The sequence below is a fragment of the Poecilia mexicana genome, unplaced genomic scaffold (assembly GCF_051168715.1).
Source record: "Poecilia mexicana isolate PSO_F unplaced genomic scaffold, ASM5116871v1 scaffold_1, whole genome shotgun sequence".
Classification (NCBI taxonomy): Eukaryota; Metazoa; Chordata; class Actinopteri; order Cyprinodontiformes; family Poeciliidae; genus Poecilia; species Poecilia mexicana.
Window position 1 is genome coordinate 2,806,499 of NW_028263370.1, and position 13,408 is coordinate 2,819,906.

Below are 13,408 nucleotides of genomic sequence, written 5' to 3' on the forward strand. Positions count from 1 at the left end.
CAGAGCCTAATTTTTTCGACTTAAAGCTGCCAGAGAGGGACCCAGACATGAGCAGACTTCCTCCATGTTGAAACCAGTGTAATCTCAGAGAAGCCTTTGTGGTGACTGACATTTTCTGAACATTTAAACTGCTGCCACATTTTGACTGCAGTTTACTACGGGTTGTAATTTGTTGCTGTGATTGTGGACCAACCAGTGGTAGTTTTGCTGTTGTTCCTTTGGGAAATGTATTTATTTGTTTATTCAGAGCTGCAGTGTGCAACTGTAAGGACAGAAAAATGTCTTTGCATATTTGTTTAAGCTGTCATTATGTTGATAATGTGTGAAGTAACCAAGCTCCTCCAGCTGGTTCCACTGCCATCTCCAGAAATGCAATACTCCTGGCGAGACACAACCAATTAGAGCCAGGAGGAGTGTCTTAGCGCTGTCACTCATTCTTGTGTACACGCTGCTGAATGTGCTAATGGCAGAGAAACAACTTCCAGGAAATCTGTTTATCCGCCGTCTTCGGAGGCTGCGCTAACTAGCCTGAGCATTCACTTCTGGCTCTGTTGTGGTGAACCACAAAGCATAGCAGAGAGAAAGGGGGAGGATGTGAGCAGCGCGTACATGAGCATGACAGACAGTGCTAACCTAACACTGTCCTCCTGATGGTGATTGGTTGTTTCTGATGACCCGGTGTATTTCTTAACACATGGAGGAGGCAGAGGAGCTAGTTTTTTTGTTTGTTTGTTTTTTGCAGATTATCTGTGCCTTAGCAAACTGTAGTGATACTTTTAACAAATTAAAAACTTTTTTTTTTACAACAGTTACATACTACTATACTTTTACATTAGACAATTGGAAAAATCTACAAAAAATAAACTCATACCAGCTAAGCTTAGAAGCTGTTTAGATTTTTTTTTTTTTTTTTAATACTTAAGATAAATGTGTCTTCATTGTTTCTTTGGGTCTTCATACTGTCACAGTCGTTACTACAGTTGTTGATAAACCTAAAAGGTGATGCAGAGGTGGGGGGACTGCAATCTCCCTGGCAGATAGAGGTGACCGAACGCGACTCCTCTCACTTTCACTACCTCTATCTGTTGCCCTTTATGCAGGGAAGTATGAAGTGGTGTGCTTCCTGACTAAAACTTCTTTCTTCTCTTTCAACAGCCAACCATCGCTGCTCTTGAGCAAGACACTCTGGTTCATTAAAGAGCCCATGACGTTTCTCAGCTGCCCACTGTGGATAAATTAAGATTTCTTACAAAGAAAGAGGAAATCAAAGGTCTCCGGGGCTGAAATAAGAGATAGAGGAATGTGAGCGCGCGGGGCTTCAGGAGAGGGGGCAGCGTGAGGACAGACAGGCAGCGTTCCTCCTGTCAGGCCGCTTGAGAAGAGCCAGGTGACTGCAGGCGGATGAGGGTGGGGGGAGGTCAGAGGCTGCGCTACTCTGGAAATACTTTAGGTGGTAAAAGGAGCATCTGAGGTCAAAAGCATCGCGGCATCGGACCTGGTGAAGTGATTGGATCAGGGCTCCGTCTTTGGCCTCTTTAGACTCTGGTGTGGTGAAAGTGTTTTTAATTTGAGAGTTTCAAAAGAGGAAGAGGTTGGCATTACAAATACTAGTGGGGTTCAGTTTCCTTTCACTGCTGAAAGCAGCTCGGCTGATAGATTTCACTCCACTCTCTGTTATGAATATTTTACAACATGACTGCTGGATGAAAGAGTTCACAAAAACAACCTAAAGTACAATTCGAATATTTAAAAAAAAGAAAGGTGGAATAAAACATTACATGCACAATGGGTACAGATTAGAGCAAAACCTTGAAAATGGATTTGAATTATTTTTGCATAATTAGGGATTTCACATGAGACCATGTTTGTTTTTAAAAGAAAGCTTGGCCCTTTTGATGCTTCTTTGTTTTCTTGTGCCTTTACTTACACGGGGACGTTAAGCCAACTCTAATCCCTTTTCCTGCAACACTTTGGCAGAAATGCGTGTGTGTGTTGATGGAGTGGAGAGAGAGAGTGGGGGGGGAGGGGATCGTTTGGTGGAGGTCCTCACTACAGTATTTCTCTAAATGTGCGCTGCACAACTTTGGCAGTCGAGGGGAATGTGACGACGGAGTATCATGCTCGCCCCTCAGAGTGTTTTCTCACAGGAAAACCGCTCAGGATGCAAACGGGGGGCTTTGAGCATACGTGTGACTTTTTTTTTTCTCTCTTCAGCTCTATTTAGACCTTTATTTTTATTTTTTATTTTTATTTTTTTTCCAGGAAGACTAGGTTGTGGAGCTCACGGAGCAGAGCTATAATAAGACCGGTAGAGCAATGTGAGCCACAGAGTTGCCAGTAAAACGGAGTGTAAACGATAATGTGACACCATTCAAAGCTATGTGCACTCAAGGGATTAAACCTAAATCAGTGGTTAGCAACCGCAGTGAAAATGCCATTGCATCATTTTTTTTAATAACGATAATAGCTGCTATTTTCTTTCCGCATTTTAACAAGACGTCATTATTGTTAATTTCTATCACCGTTTTCTCAGCCAGAAAAACATTCATTAAAATTCAAATGAAAGTTCAGCAAAGAAAAAAAAGATTTTGTTTCTGTTTGCTATTTTCTAAGCTTCAGATCTCCTAATGTATTCCACGTTCATAATCGAATTCCGGGATAGTATTGCATTGGACAATTTAAAATGCAAATATTAATACATTTCCAGAGCAATAAGTGCCTTACGCAGCTGTTAGCCTCCCTAAAACGCAACAAAACTTATTGACAAACATTCGTTGGATCTCAATTCGGTGAAATATGCCTTTTATTAAGCTGGCTTTGATTTTATTCCCAGATGCAAATTCAGAATTGAGAGGGAACTGGAATGCAGGATAAGCAGCCACCAGGTTCATACCTGGTTTCTGTCATCTGCTGTAGCTTTGACTGGGACTTCTCATAACTTTCCCCCCCTGAGATCCTGGAACAACTCTTTGTTCTGCTGTCGATTCTCAGCTCAACACTTTGTCGTTACGTTGCAAATAAAGCAGCATCTCGATGAATTAGTGATTTATTAAAGCAGTTTGTTTCTGAAATTCATTTTGAAATTGTACCTCATGTCTGTCGGTTATACATGACTTGCAGGATATTGAGGAAGGTTAAGCACTTAAAAGTTTTGCAGTTTACCAGTTATTGAGCACTTTCACTTCAGTACATGCAATGCTAGGTTGATGCTTCTGCTCCTGGGAGTGTGTGTGGCATAGAGCTGATCTGTGATTAATGCTCAGATGATAAAGTCCAGACTGCTTAGTCAAGCACAGTGTTGCCTTGGTTACTAAAGCAGGTGTTCCTACTTTTTTATTCTTGTTTTCATGTGAAATGAACATTTTCTACTGAACAGATATGAGTTGTAGCAAAATCCCCCAAAGTGCTTGACGTATATCTCTCATCATGTAAGGAAAGCTATGTCAATCTAAACTGTTTGTTGCTGAAATAGATTAGTTTTGCTTCGGGTTTTTTTGTTTTGACGGGTATCCCTTCATTTCCTCTGACAACCACCTGCAGCAGCTCAACTACCACACCTTGTGAACTGCGGCCATAAGCAAACCAAATAATGAACCAGCGACATTTTCAGAGGTTTGTGAGCATGCATTTACAGGTTGCTGGTCTGCATGCTGACCTGACTGTTACAGAAGCTTGTCCATGAAGCTAAGCCACACTAAAACCTACAGGTTATTCTTATCGGTTTTATAGAGAACCTTTAAATAGCCCAGACAGAGCTGCTAAGCGTTTAGTAGGCAGTTTAACTGAAAAACTGTGTCCGCGCCTATCTTTCCGGTCAATCTGTGGGAGGGAGGGGTTTGGAGAGAGAGCTCGCGTGTCGCTGAAGCGGAGTCGGCTGCTGGCACGCGCCCCTGCTGACGCGCTCTCGGAGAAAGTTCTGATCAAGCCGCCGTTGTCCGGCCGGCTGCGCGTGTGCTCTGCTCGCTTTTAAAACAACCCCGCAGTCCGACTCTTTTCCTGCCTCAGACGCTCCGGGTTTGACTTCGGACCAGCGCGTCATGTAGGCTCTCGCGCTCCTTGTCGATGCTTGTTGCGGACATTTTAAAACGGATAAATTGCGGGGAGCGCGTGAGGTTGAACTGGTGGAGGTGGGGGGATCCGGTGAAGCGCCGGGGCCGAAGACCACCATGCTCCGGCCGTGGGCTACACACTGGGTCATGTTTGTGCTGGTGTGCCGGGCTGTGGCACAGTATTCTAGTGACCTGTGCAGCTGGAGAGGAAGGTGAGGATGAAGGATTAATAACCTTATAACGATGTCGTCGATAAGATGCTGTTCTTTTGTTGTTGTTTTTTTTTTCCTCAGAGAAATTCAAATTTATGTTTTGACCGTCTGTTAAGGATGAATTCTGAAAACGCATACTCTCGATTTTTTTTTCTTCAGTTAGAACAGATAAGATCTTAACTACACCGACTTCTTTTTTTCTTGAGCAAGATTGTACATATGTTCAGGAAGGCCAAGCTAAGGTCGTATTAAACATAGGCTAATCCAGAGGTTCCCAAATTGTGGGGCGCGCCCCCTGGGGAGGGGGGGAGGGGGGGGGGTTGCGGGAAGCCATCTAGATGAAAAAAAAAAAACATGAACGCTGTATGCGCTGGGTTTTTACCTTAGAATTACCAACTCTCTGTTATTCTTATGTCAATTTGATACAGTAGGGGCTTTCACACTTCCGATATCTGTGTCTTCTGTCACTTTTATCAGCAGTTAAAACTGTTTAATCCGTTGTTAACATGTGGTAACCTGTTTTCCGAGCCTTCTTTAAACGCAACATGAGCGCTACGATCCTCGCGCTGGGTTTACACCTGTGCGGCAGTGAAGGAGACCTGCTAATGCTGTGCAGAGCTACTCAGGTGTGTTAGAGTCATGGCAGCAAACCAGCAAAACGCAAATAATTTTACACAGTTTTTCCCACAAACTAACCGACTGAGTTGAGTAAAGCTGTGGGATGCAGGTAAAGTTAGCTAAAAGATGACTAGCTAATACCAATATCACTTTAAGCTTAACAAGTAGCCTGTAGGCTTCTGGTGTTGTTGTCTATGTTCAGCTAGGTATATTCATTTTGCCCCACAGGCATTGTTCAACCAGACAGCCATTTGTAATCCATAGGGGAGGCCCAGAAAAAGTTTGGGAACCACTGGGCTAATCTAAGTTTATAAGTTAAATATCTACTGGTCCCTGCGCGTCATTGCCTGTGGTTTCTGTTGCAATGACTCCAGTCCTGCTCGCATTTCTTTTCTGAATGTCACTCTTAAGAAAACGACTCCCAAAACAGGCAGACCAAAAAAAATGATGCCTCGAGTGTGATTAACTGTCTGACCACGTTCTCCGGGCGCCTTATCCGGAGAACGTTCTCCTTCCTGAAGGCTCTCCGTTACAGGGATGTCGGTTCTTATCTTAGGCAAATACAACCACAGGGCGCCTTTGATCGCTCCTTCAAATCCTCCGCTCATAAAAGATGTAAGCCAACACTGCGTTGTAAAGTTGACTCGCCTCTTACTTCTAACGATTTTTTATCAGATCCTGCGGGTTGTCGTTGCTCATGCACGTCGAGACAAATGAAACGATTTGTTTGGTGTTTGTCAACACCTGTTGAGAGTTCAGTTTCAGTTGATCTCTTGTGGCAAAGCATTCAAACCTCCGGAAATATTTCCACATTTTTGTCACATTTCAACCACAAACCGCTGCTGTTTGGCTTGGGGGAAGGGCTATTTATAAATCTGAATGGTGTGGTGTGCATATATATTTGCATATATTCAACCCTGTTTACTCTTTTTACACGTGAAAGAAGGTGCTCTTGTTAGATGAGACTTAAGCTGAACTTTTTTGGCTTACATGCAAAATAGTAAGTGTGACAGAGAACTAGCACTCTGAACACATCCTCCATGTTATAAAACATGGTGGTGGGAGCATCATGCTGTGGGGAAAGGTGAGCTTCTCAAGAGTTTGTAGAAAACTGAATTGTTCAGGGAAATATGCAACGAGAACTAAAATAGAGTAGCTTAGATCACAGCATTTTCCTGCCCTATAAAGGCCTTTGCCTGAGTCTAGTTGAGAATCTTTGTCAAGATTTAAAAATCTAAGCAGTTTTCAGATTTTTAATTGTAAACAAATTATAAGTGAAGCATGAATCTTAATCCTTCCACTTAACAATTGTCCCAATCTTCTTGTCTTTTTTGTAAAATGCTAATGTAGTAAGTTTTAGCTTGTAGCTGGAAAATGTGACACTGGTCATAATTTTTAATTCCATCTCTTTGTAATAACTCTTAATAAAGTCATCTTCTCTCTGTCTGCAGCGGTTTGAGCCATGAAGCTCATCGCAGAGACGTGGAGCAGGTCTACCTCCGCTGCTCTCAGGGGTCCCTGGAGTGGCTCTACCCCACCGGGGCCATCATCGTCAACGTGCGACCCAACACCGAGTCTTCATCCAGGCGCACAGCCGACGTCTTCGTCTGCATCAAGCCTCAGACCTTCTCCCAGGTGGTTTAGAAACAAAACCTGCAGCTGGTCGTTTGCCTGGTTGTTTCACACTGTCTGAACGACTTCTCCCGCTCCTCCTCCTGTTCAGGGTTCTCATGTGTACCTGGAGCACGAAGGAGACCTGAGGCTGCTGCTTTCAGACGCCGACCAGGCGCAGGGCGCGGTGCGCTGTTTCAGCCTGAAGGAGGGGGCTCTGTTTGTGGAGGCCGTCCCTCAGAGAGACATCAGCAGGAAGATCACAGCGTTCCAGTATGAGCTGGTGCCCAGTCAGGGACCAGGGGCCCATATGTACCCATACCTGCATCAGGGGCCAGGTAACAGGAAGCCTATTTCTGTTTTTCCAAAGGCACTGAACACATGCTTTATTTTTGTTTGTTTTTTTGTTTTATAAGATGCAATAAATTTCAAACTTTCAGTCTTTAATGCCAGAAATTCCCTGCCATTGAAATCGTGATATTTAGGTGTAACTAGACATGATTTTTCCACAAACTTGATTGTTGGGTCATTACAGTAGGTATGAGATGTAATCAGAGCTATGCTGTAATATTAGGTGCAGAATATTTAAATGCGTTACATTAAAGATAGTTGATTGTGCATTTAAGTAACTTGAAGATAATGTGCAAACTCTGATCTGCTGAACTGACAATAATTTATGGTTTTGCATCAACACTAACTTACAAATCTTTTTTTTTTTTTTTTTTTTAAGTCTCATTTTGCTTTCTTTTTAGTTTAAATATTTTCATGAAAGTTTTTTTTTGGGCAACAAAGTTCACAAAAACAAAACCCCACCTCAACCACAGATCTTTTCTGCCCACAGCCCTCACCAACTACAATAAGACTTTGAAAAATCTTGAATTAATATAATTTACAGCAACATTTAATATCCATTTCAGATCATTCAGGTATTTTGAATTGAACTGAATTGATTTCTTCACTCAGGTATCTTGTTGTTTTATACAGTTTCACCTTCGTATTTATAAAATCTAAGAAATTTCTTTCGGTTTGATGGTTCTATCACAAATTCGCTTTAGAGAAACATTAACACACGTTTGGAATTTAATCTTTACATCATTAACTTTTCTTGGTAAATTATCTACGATGGTTCTGTGGCTTCTGGCGCTCTGAAAGCAGAAACTGAGTTCTGCAGACTAGCAGTGGCGATCTAAAAAAAAAAAAATAAAAAAATAAAAAGGTTTTGTGAGCCAGAAGACATGTCGCCGTTCAATCTTTGTTTCTTCGTCGTAACCTTGATGAGGCCTTCCTCCCGCCCTTCCTCTCTCCCTCAAGTGAGCCGCACATATGAAAACAAACAGACCAATCAAAAAGAGTCCTGTCAGGGTCAAGCACAAGGGTCAGCCAGTCCTTCCTCCGCTGCCAGTCAAAACCGACACCACCCATCCCCCGATCCACCACCGTGTCTTCCCCTCTCCTTAAAGGAAGATCTCTGAGCTGCCCACCCGCACGCACGTGTGAAGCGGTGAGGCGGGGAACGACGGAGAAGAAAGCCTCCCCAGTGAAGTTTCCTGCCAGGGTGTGCGTCTGGCGTTTTAGTGCTGTTTTTATAGCTGCCAGGGTCGAAGGTTAATCCCCCGATTCAGTCTGCTTTTTCTCAGTTCTAGTCACCTGCTTTGCTCATTCATGCACACTTTATTTCTTTTGATCTCTTTGGATAAACACCCTCCTGCACGCAGGAGCGCAGAGAGAACTGGGAGCAGACTCACAGGCCTGTTTTGCTCTGCTTTCCCACCACTCATACACATGGAAAGTCAATCTTTGAAAGAGCAAGTATTGGATTTTTTGGTGTATCTGGCTAAAAACTGGATTTTTTGAAAACAATGTTGTAGCACAGGGGAGGCCTTTTAGTGTTCATTCACACCAGCCCTGTTCAGTTCCTTTCAGCAGAACTCTAGTTGGTTTGTCTATAGAGTCCGGTTTGTTTGGGCGGTTGGGAATATGCAATCGAACTCTAGTGCAGACCAAAGAAAAATAAATCTAACTCTGGTCTGCCTACAAACCCAGGTCTCTGTTGGGATGCATATGTGAATTTCAAGCAAACCGGCAACCGACCCAAAAGCAAGAACCGGACTATTGTGCAGGGCATTCTGGGCAAATACAAAAAAGAAACGAGAGACTAGCGCTAGCAGGAGAAATGGCTCATGCCAAAAGTAAAGTCCTACAACCGCTAAAATCTGATGCTACTGCATTTTTGCTTACATTTTTTAAAGAATGAGGACAACTCGTGCATTAGCTTGGTTATTGAAGCAGGCATTGCTATTACAGAGGGTTTTTGTGCAGCGCCACTACAGAGGAGGATGGGAAACAGGCTTTTCAAAGGGTTTGCATCATTTCACACAGTGCAGTGTGAAAGTCAACTACACCAGCTGAAAATGTAACATTTTAGTCCCCAATTGAACCGATTCCAGAGCACTATTAAGTGTGAAAACACCCTTAAACTCCTTCCTTCCTTCCTTCCTTCCTTCCTTCCTTCCTTCCTTCCTTCCTTCCTTCCTTCCTTCCTTCCTTCCTTCCTTCCTTCCTTCCTTCCTTCCTTCCTTCCTTCCTTCCTTCCTTCCTTCCTTCCTTCCTTCCTTCCTTCCTTCCTTCCTTCCTTCCTTCCTTCCTTCCTTCCTTCTACCTACTGTTAATGTTTATATTGTTTATGTTTATATTCTATTATTTTTAATGCTGATTATTGATTTGTGTACAACAAATCTGAGCAACAGTGCACTTTTGTTTCCAGTTTCCCCAAGATTTGTCCCACTTTCAAATTTCCAAACGTGCTGAAAAGGTTAATGATCTAGAAGAAATAGTTGTCAAAAGCAAACCCACAAATCAGTGTTAACCTCTGATTATGACATTGGTTCTGATTTATACTTTGTGTTTATGTTTTCTCGACCTGCTGATGTGACACAGCTATTTCAATATAGTCAATGTTTCTGAGAAGATGTACCTTCTTCATCTTGATGAAGCCGATGAAAGAAAAATCATCTAGAGTAGTTTAGTTGGAACCCAAGTTTTAGGTAGCTCATTTTGATGAAATAAGCTATGAAAATAGGAACTTGTGTGTTTTTATTAGGGCTACCTAATATGTCCCACTTTCTGATTTAGTGACCTGTAAGCCCTGCTCGGATCAAGACGTCCTCATGGCTGTCTGCACCAGTGATTTTGGTAAACGCATCAACACATAAGCACACAGTGGAGAATGAAGAATGGTCTGCTGGCAGCAGATGTCGACTTTGGAAACAGCTGTTAGCAAGATTTTACAGATTATGTAACTCTTACAAGTCAAAGACAAAGGGAAAAATTTACCTCCTCTGTTTTGCTGAATGATTTTAAAATGTAACTTTTATAACACGGTAAACAGCAAAAATTAAAGTTCAGTCTTGGTCTTTCCTAAACCAAGCTCCTCCTGCTGGTTTTATCAACATTTCAAAGTACTAACATGAGAGCAGTCTGCCTTCTTATCCGATCCTTAGAAGAAAGTAACTAAATAGATTTTGCTGATGTAACCACATATAACACATGGTGTTAAAACTCAAGGTCATTTTCATTTCCCCTGCCTTGTCTTCTCCTGTCCAATCTTTCAAGCTGGCTGTGGCACTTTTGGAGATGCAGCGTCGGGCTCAAACCAGCACCCCGTTGTCACGGCGACTCTGCGTCGACTTTTTCACCAAAAGAGCGGCCTGTTTGCGTGGGGCGGAGCCAGAGGACAGGGCTGGAGAGGACGGGTCAGCGTTCCCGCTGCGTGCGTCGTGCCTCCAGGAGAGGACGAGTACCTCCTGACCGGCTCCGTGCACTTCGGTGAGGCGTGGCTCGGCTGTGCGCCTCGCTATAGAGACTTCTTGAAGCTGTACGCCGAAGCAGTGAACGCAGGAACAAACCCCTGCCACCTAGACACGAACTGAGAGATTTCTGGTGGGAGAAGATTCGCCTTAAAACGAAGGAGTTATGGGTAAAAATACTGGAGCATAGATCAGGAAAGGACAAACCTCCACTGATGTGGTCCGGGTTTTGTTGTCAAACAGACTGACTGCGCTGCCTCCGTTTGACTACTCTTGTGAACTGCAAGTGTATTTCTGTACAGAATGACTGATTTCTGTAAAGTGATATTTGCGCCTTGCTTGTTGTTGCGATGATGGCCTTATTGCTATTTCTAGAAATGAAAGTTTGCTTTGTAAAAAGCTTCCTGTAAATTTTAGCCTTCTGAGAGAAGACTACGGTATGCAGCTCTGTGAGTCTGTGTACTGAATTTGTGTGTGATTTGCAAATGAGTCTAAGTGGCTTATACATATTTACAGAAAAATAAACCTGGTGTCTTTTTATGAACAAAAGGTAAACTGAACAGTCTGTGGTTTTGTTACTGAACTACAATGAACTCAAGAGAAACTGTGCAAAGAAACTAAAGGAAGATCCAACATCGTAATAAATGTAAGCAAAAGAATATTATCTGGCAACTTAACCAAAATGAAAAAATCATGTGAGTGACCACTAGTTAGTAGCAGGGATGGAAAAATCAGAGCTAATTCTTTATATTTGGCATCTTCTCTGTGACACTCGGTGTTCATTTATTTTTTGTGTGTGTGCAAAGTGAAGCAAAGTTACTTTTTTCACCTCCATCCCTCCCAAAAACACCCAGCCTGTTCAACAGCAAGAGCAAAAATATGTTTCTCTCGAGTTTCATGAAAGATGCTTCATGCTGCTCCATCCAGCAGTAGCCAAACAGACCAAAAGAGCCACGTTTAGATAGCAGAGTGAGATTTTTGGTTACTTTGATGTTTGATATGTTGGAGTGAAAGAGCTGGAGGATATGTGAATGACCTTAGACGGGTGTTTGAACGCCTCTCCCTATACGTCTGCTGTCAACAGAAGTGTGTGTAATGCTTTCTCTCCTTCCTCAGGAAGAGCAGGAATGGATGGAATGTCACCTTCCTGCCTTCACTCTCACACACTATTAGCCTGGTGAAAACCAGTCCTTGTTCTGTGTGCAGATGGGTCTGGACTCTCTGGTACTGAAACAGTTGCTTCCTGGAGGCGTGGGTTCCAGGAAGTGGGTGAATCATTTCAGTGATTTTACCCAATCACTGAAGTTTGGCCGTGACGTACGTAATGCACTGGTGCAACGATACAAAGCTTACCGTAAACTGCCTGCACTGTAGACAATCATCCTCCACTACAGACAGAGGAGCGCTGACTTGAACCAGGTAGCTGTTTCATCTTCAATATTTGAAAATGTGGTCAACTTGAACTGACCGGCTTTGTTCACTTCCTCTGCTGCTACTGCTAAACCTACAGATTACAATTCTAAAACAGTGTAAAATAATTAACATCATCATTCAAAGCCTCTCTTTCTGATTGGCCCAGTAGAAATTCTACCGGAGAAATCCACTTCAATGGGAGAAAGTCCAGAGGGAGAAATGAAGTGAGATTAGAATTGAGCAGAATTGCACAGGAAGGCAACGGCCAGGATAAAACTTTATAAAAGTAAATTTTCTTTCGTATTATCTCACTTTTAGAATTTTAGACGAGTTAAGATTACCATAATTATTTATTTTTGCTAAATCCATTTCAATTATGTGCTTCAAAATGAGAAGTTTCCATACACTGATGTTACTTTCGCTTTGGGAAAGCCCTGATAATGATAGTATGAGTTAGTGGGCCTCATATTGAGGTACATTTCTGGATCCATTTTTAGGCAACACCTGCAACACACTTCCATTCTTGTGAGATCATAGAGAAATCAAAAACAAATCATCCATGCTTGTGTGGTTTCTCCCTGGGTACTCCAACTTCCTCCCAAAGTCCAAAAACATGACTTGCTGCTCAAGGTCCTGATTAGTCATTACGCAAATGCATGTTTGCCCTGTGTGTCTCTTGTTCTGTGATGGACTGGCGACCTGTGCAGGCAGCACCTCACCTCTCGCCTAATGGCTGCTGGAGATAAGCACCAGCCCTCCAGAGACCCTGCAAAGATAAGAGAGAGTATAAACAATGGATGGATGAATTGTACATTTGTCTGATTCCTCTGCTAGTCCTGGAAAATAACACCTTGCAACGTGAAGTGAAAACTTCATGGTGTTCGGATAGCTGCACACTCAGAGGAGACGCTATGTTGTCGCTTTTCTTCTAGCTTCTTTAACTTTAATAATAAAGCTTTTCCTCTGTGGTGTCATAACGTTGGCTTGAGTGACACTAACATTAAAAATGTTTCAGTTTTCTCTAACTTCATATTGAATAAAACACCAAGCAGCTCTTCAGAATAATAATAATAAGACTAGAATTATGTTGTCAACAAAAGTTAAATATGAAGCATCATTCAGTGATCACCAACGACATTAAAAGTTTAAACAAGTACAAATGAGGCAACGGCATGGCCTCAAAATTTGCAGACTACTTTTTTTTTATTCGAGTTTTTGCACAGTAAAATGATTTGTTTTTGTATATGACCTACTGATTTAACATGAAATAGAGTGAGTGGTAGTGTAACAGAAGAGGGAGGAACGAGACATCCAGACGTAGTAAAAAGGTCCAAGATAGATGCCATAAAACTGAGAGGGCCGTCCGTGCAACGCCTCCTGTCTTCACCGAGGGATGTGTGTGTGCGTGTGTGTGTGTGTGTGTGTGTGTGTGTGTGTGTGTGCGGCATGTGTGTTTATGTTGGGTTGAAGTCCGAGAAGACCTCAACACGCGTCTTACGCGCTGCTCAGCTCCAAACCGAGCACTCTGCAGAAACCCAACTCCACCCCCCTCCAACAGCAACATCCATAACAACCGGCCCTGGAAACAGCCCAGCTCGGCCTGCCATCCCCGCTAATTCGGGACACACTTATCCCTCCGCACGGCGGTCTTAATGTCAACCTTTCTGAGCGAGAGTGTGTGAGATATGAAAAGAGTTTG

General features: G+C 42.8%; 2 protein-coding genes across 2 annotated transcripts in view; both read left to right on the plus strand.

Moving 5' to 3' along the window:
• qtgal (queuosine-tRNA galactosyltransferase) overlaps window positions 1–6,466 on the plus strand; it is a 25,811-nt gene extending 19,345 nt beyond the window's left edge. Inside the window, exon 13 of the mRNA XM_088005492.1 lies at window positions 6,331–6,466. The gene's annotated coding sequence lies outside the window, so the exon portion shown is untranslated. The remainder of the gene's footprint in view (window positions 1–6,330) is intronic.
• Window positions 3,897–10,851, plus strand: metrnlb (meteorin like, glial cell differentiation regulator b). Its single transcript, XM_015009634.2, has 5 exons — window positions 3,897–4,261; window positions 6,331–6,514; window positions 6,603–6,828; window positions 9,623–9,682; window positions 10,103–10,851. The coding sequence occupies exons 1-5, from the start codon at window positions 4,167–4,169 to the stop codon at window positions 10,417–10,419; spliced, it is 882 nt and encodes a 293-aa protein (XP_014865120.2). The 5' UTR covers window positions 3,897–4,166; the 3' UTR covers window positions 10,420–10,851.
• The last annotated feature ends 2,557 nt before the right edge of the window (window positions 10,852–13,408 follow it).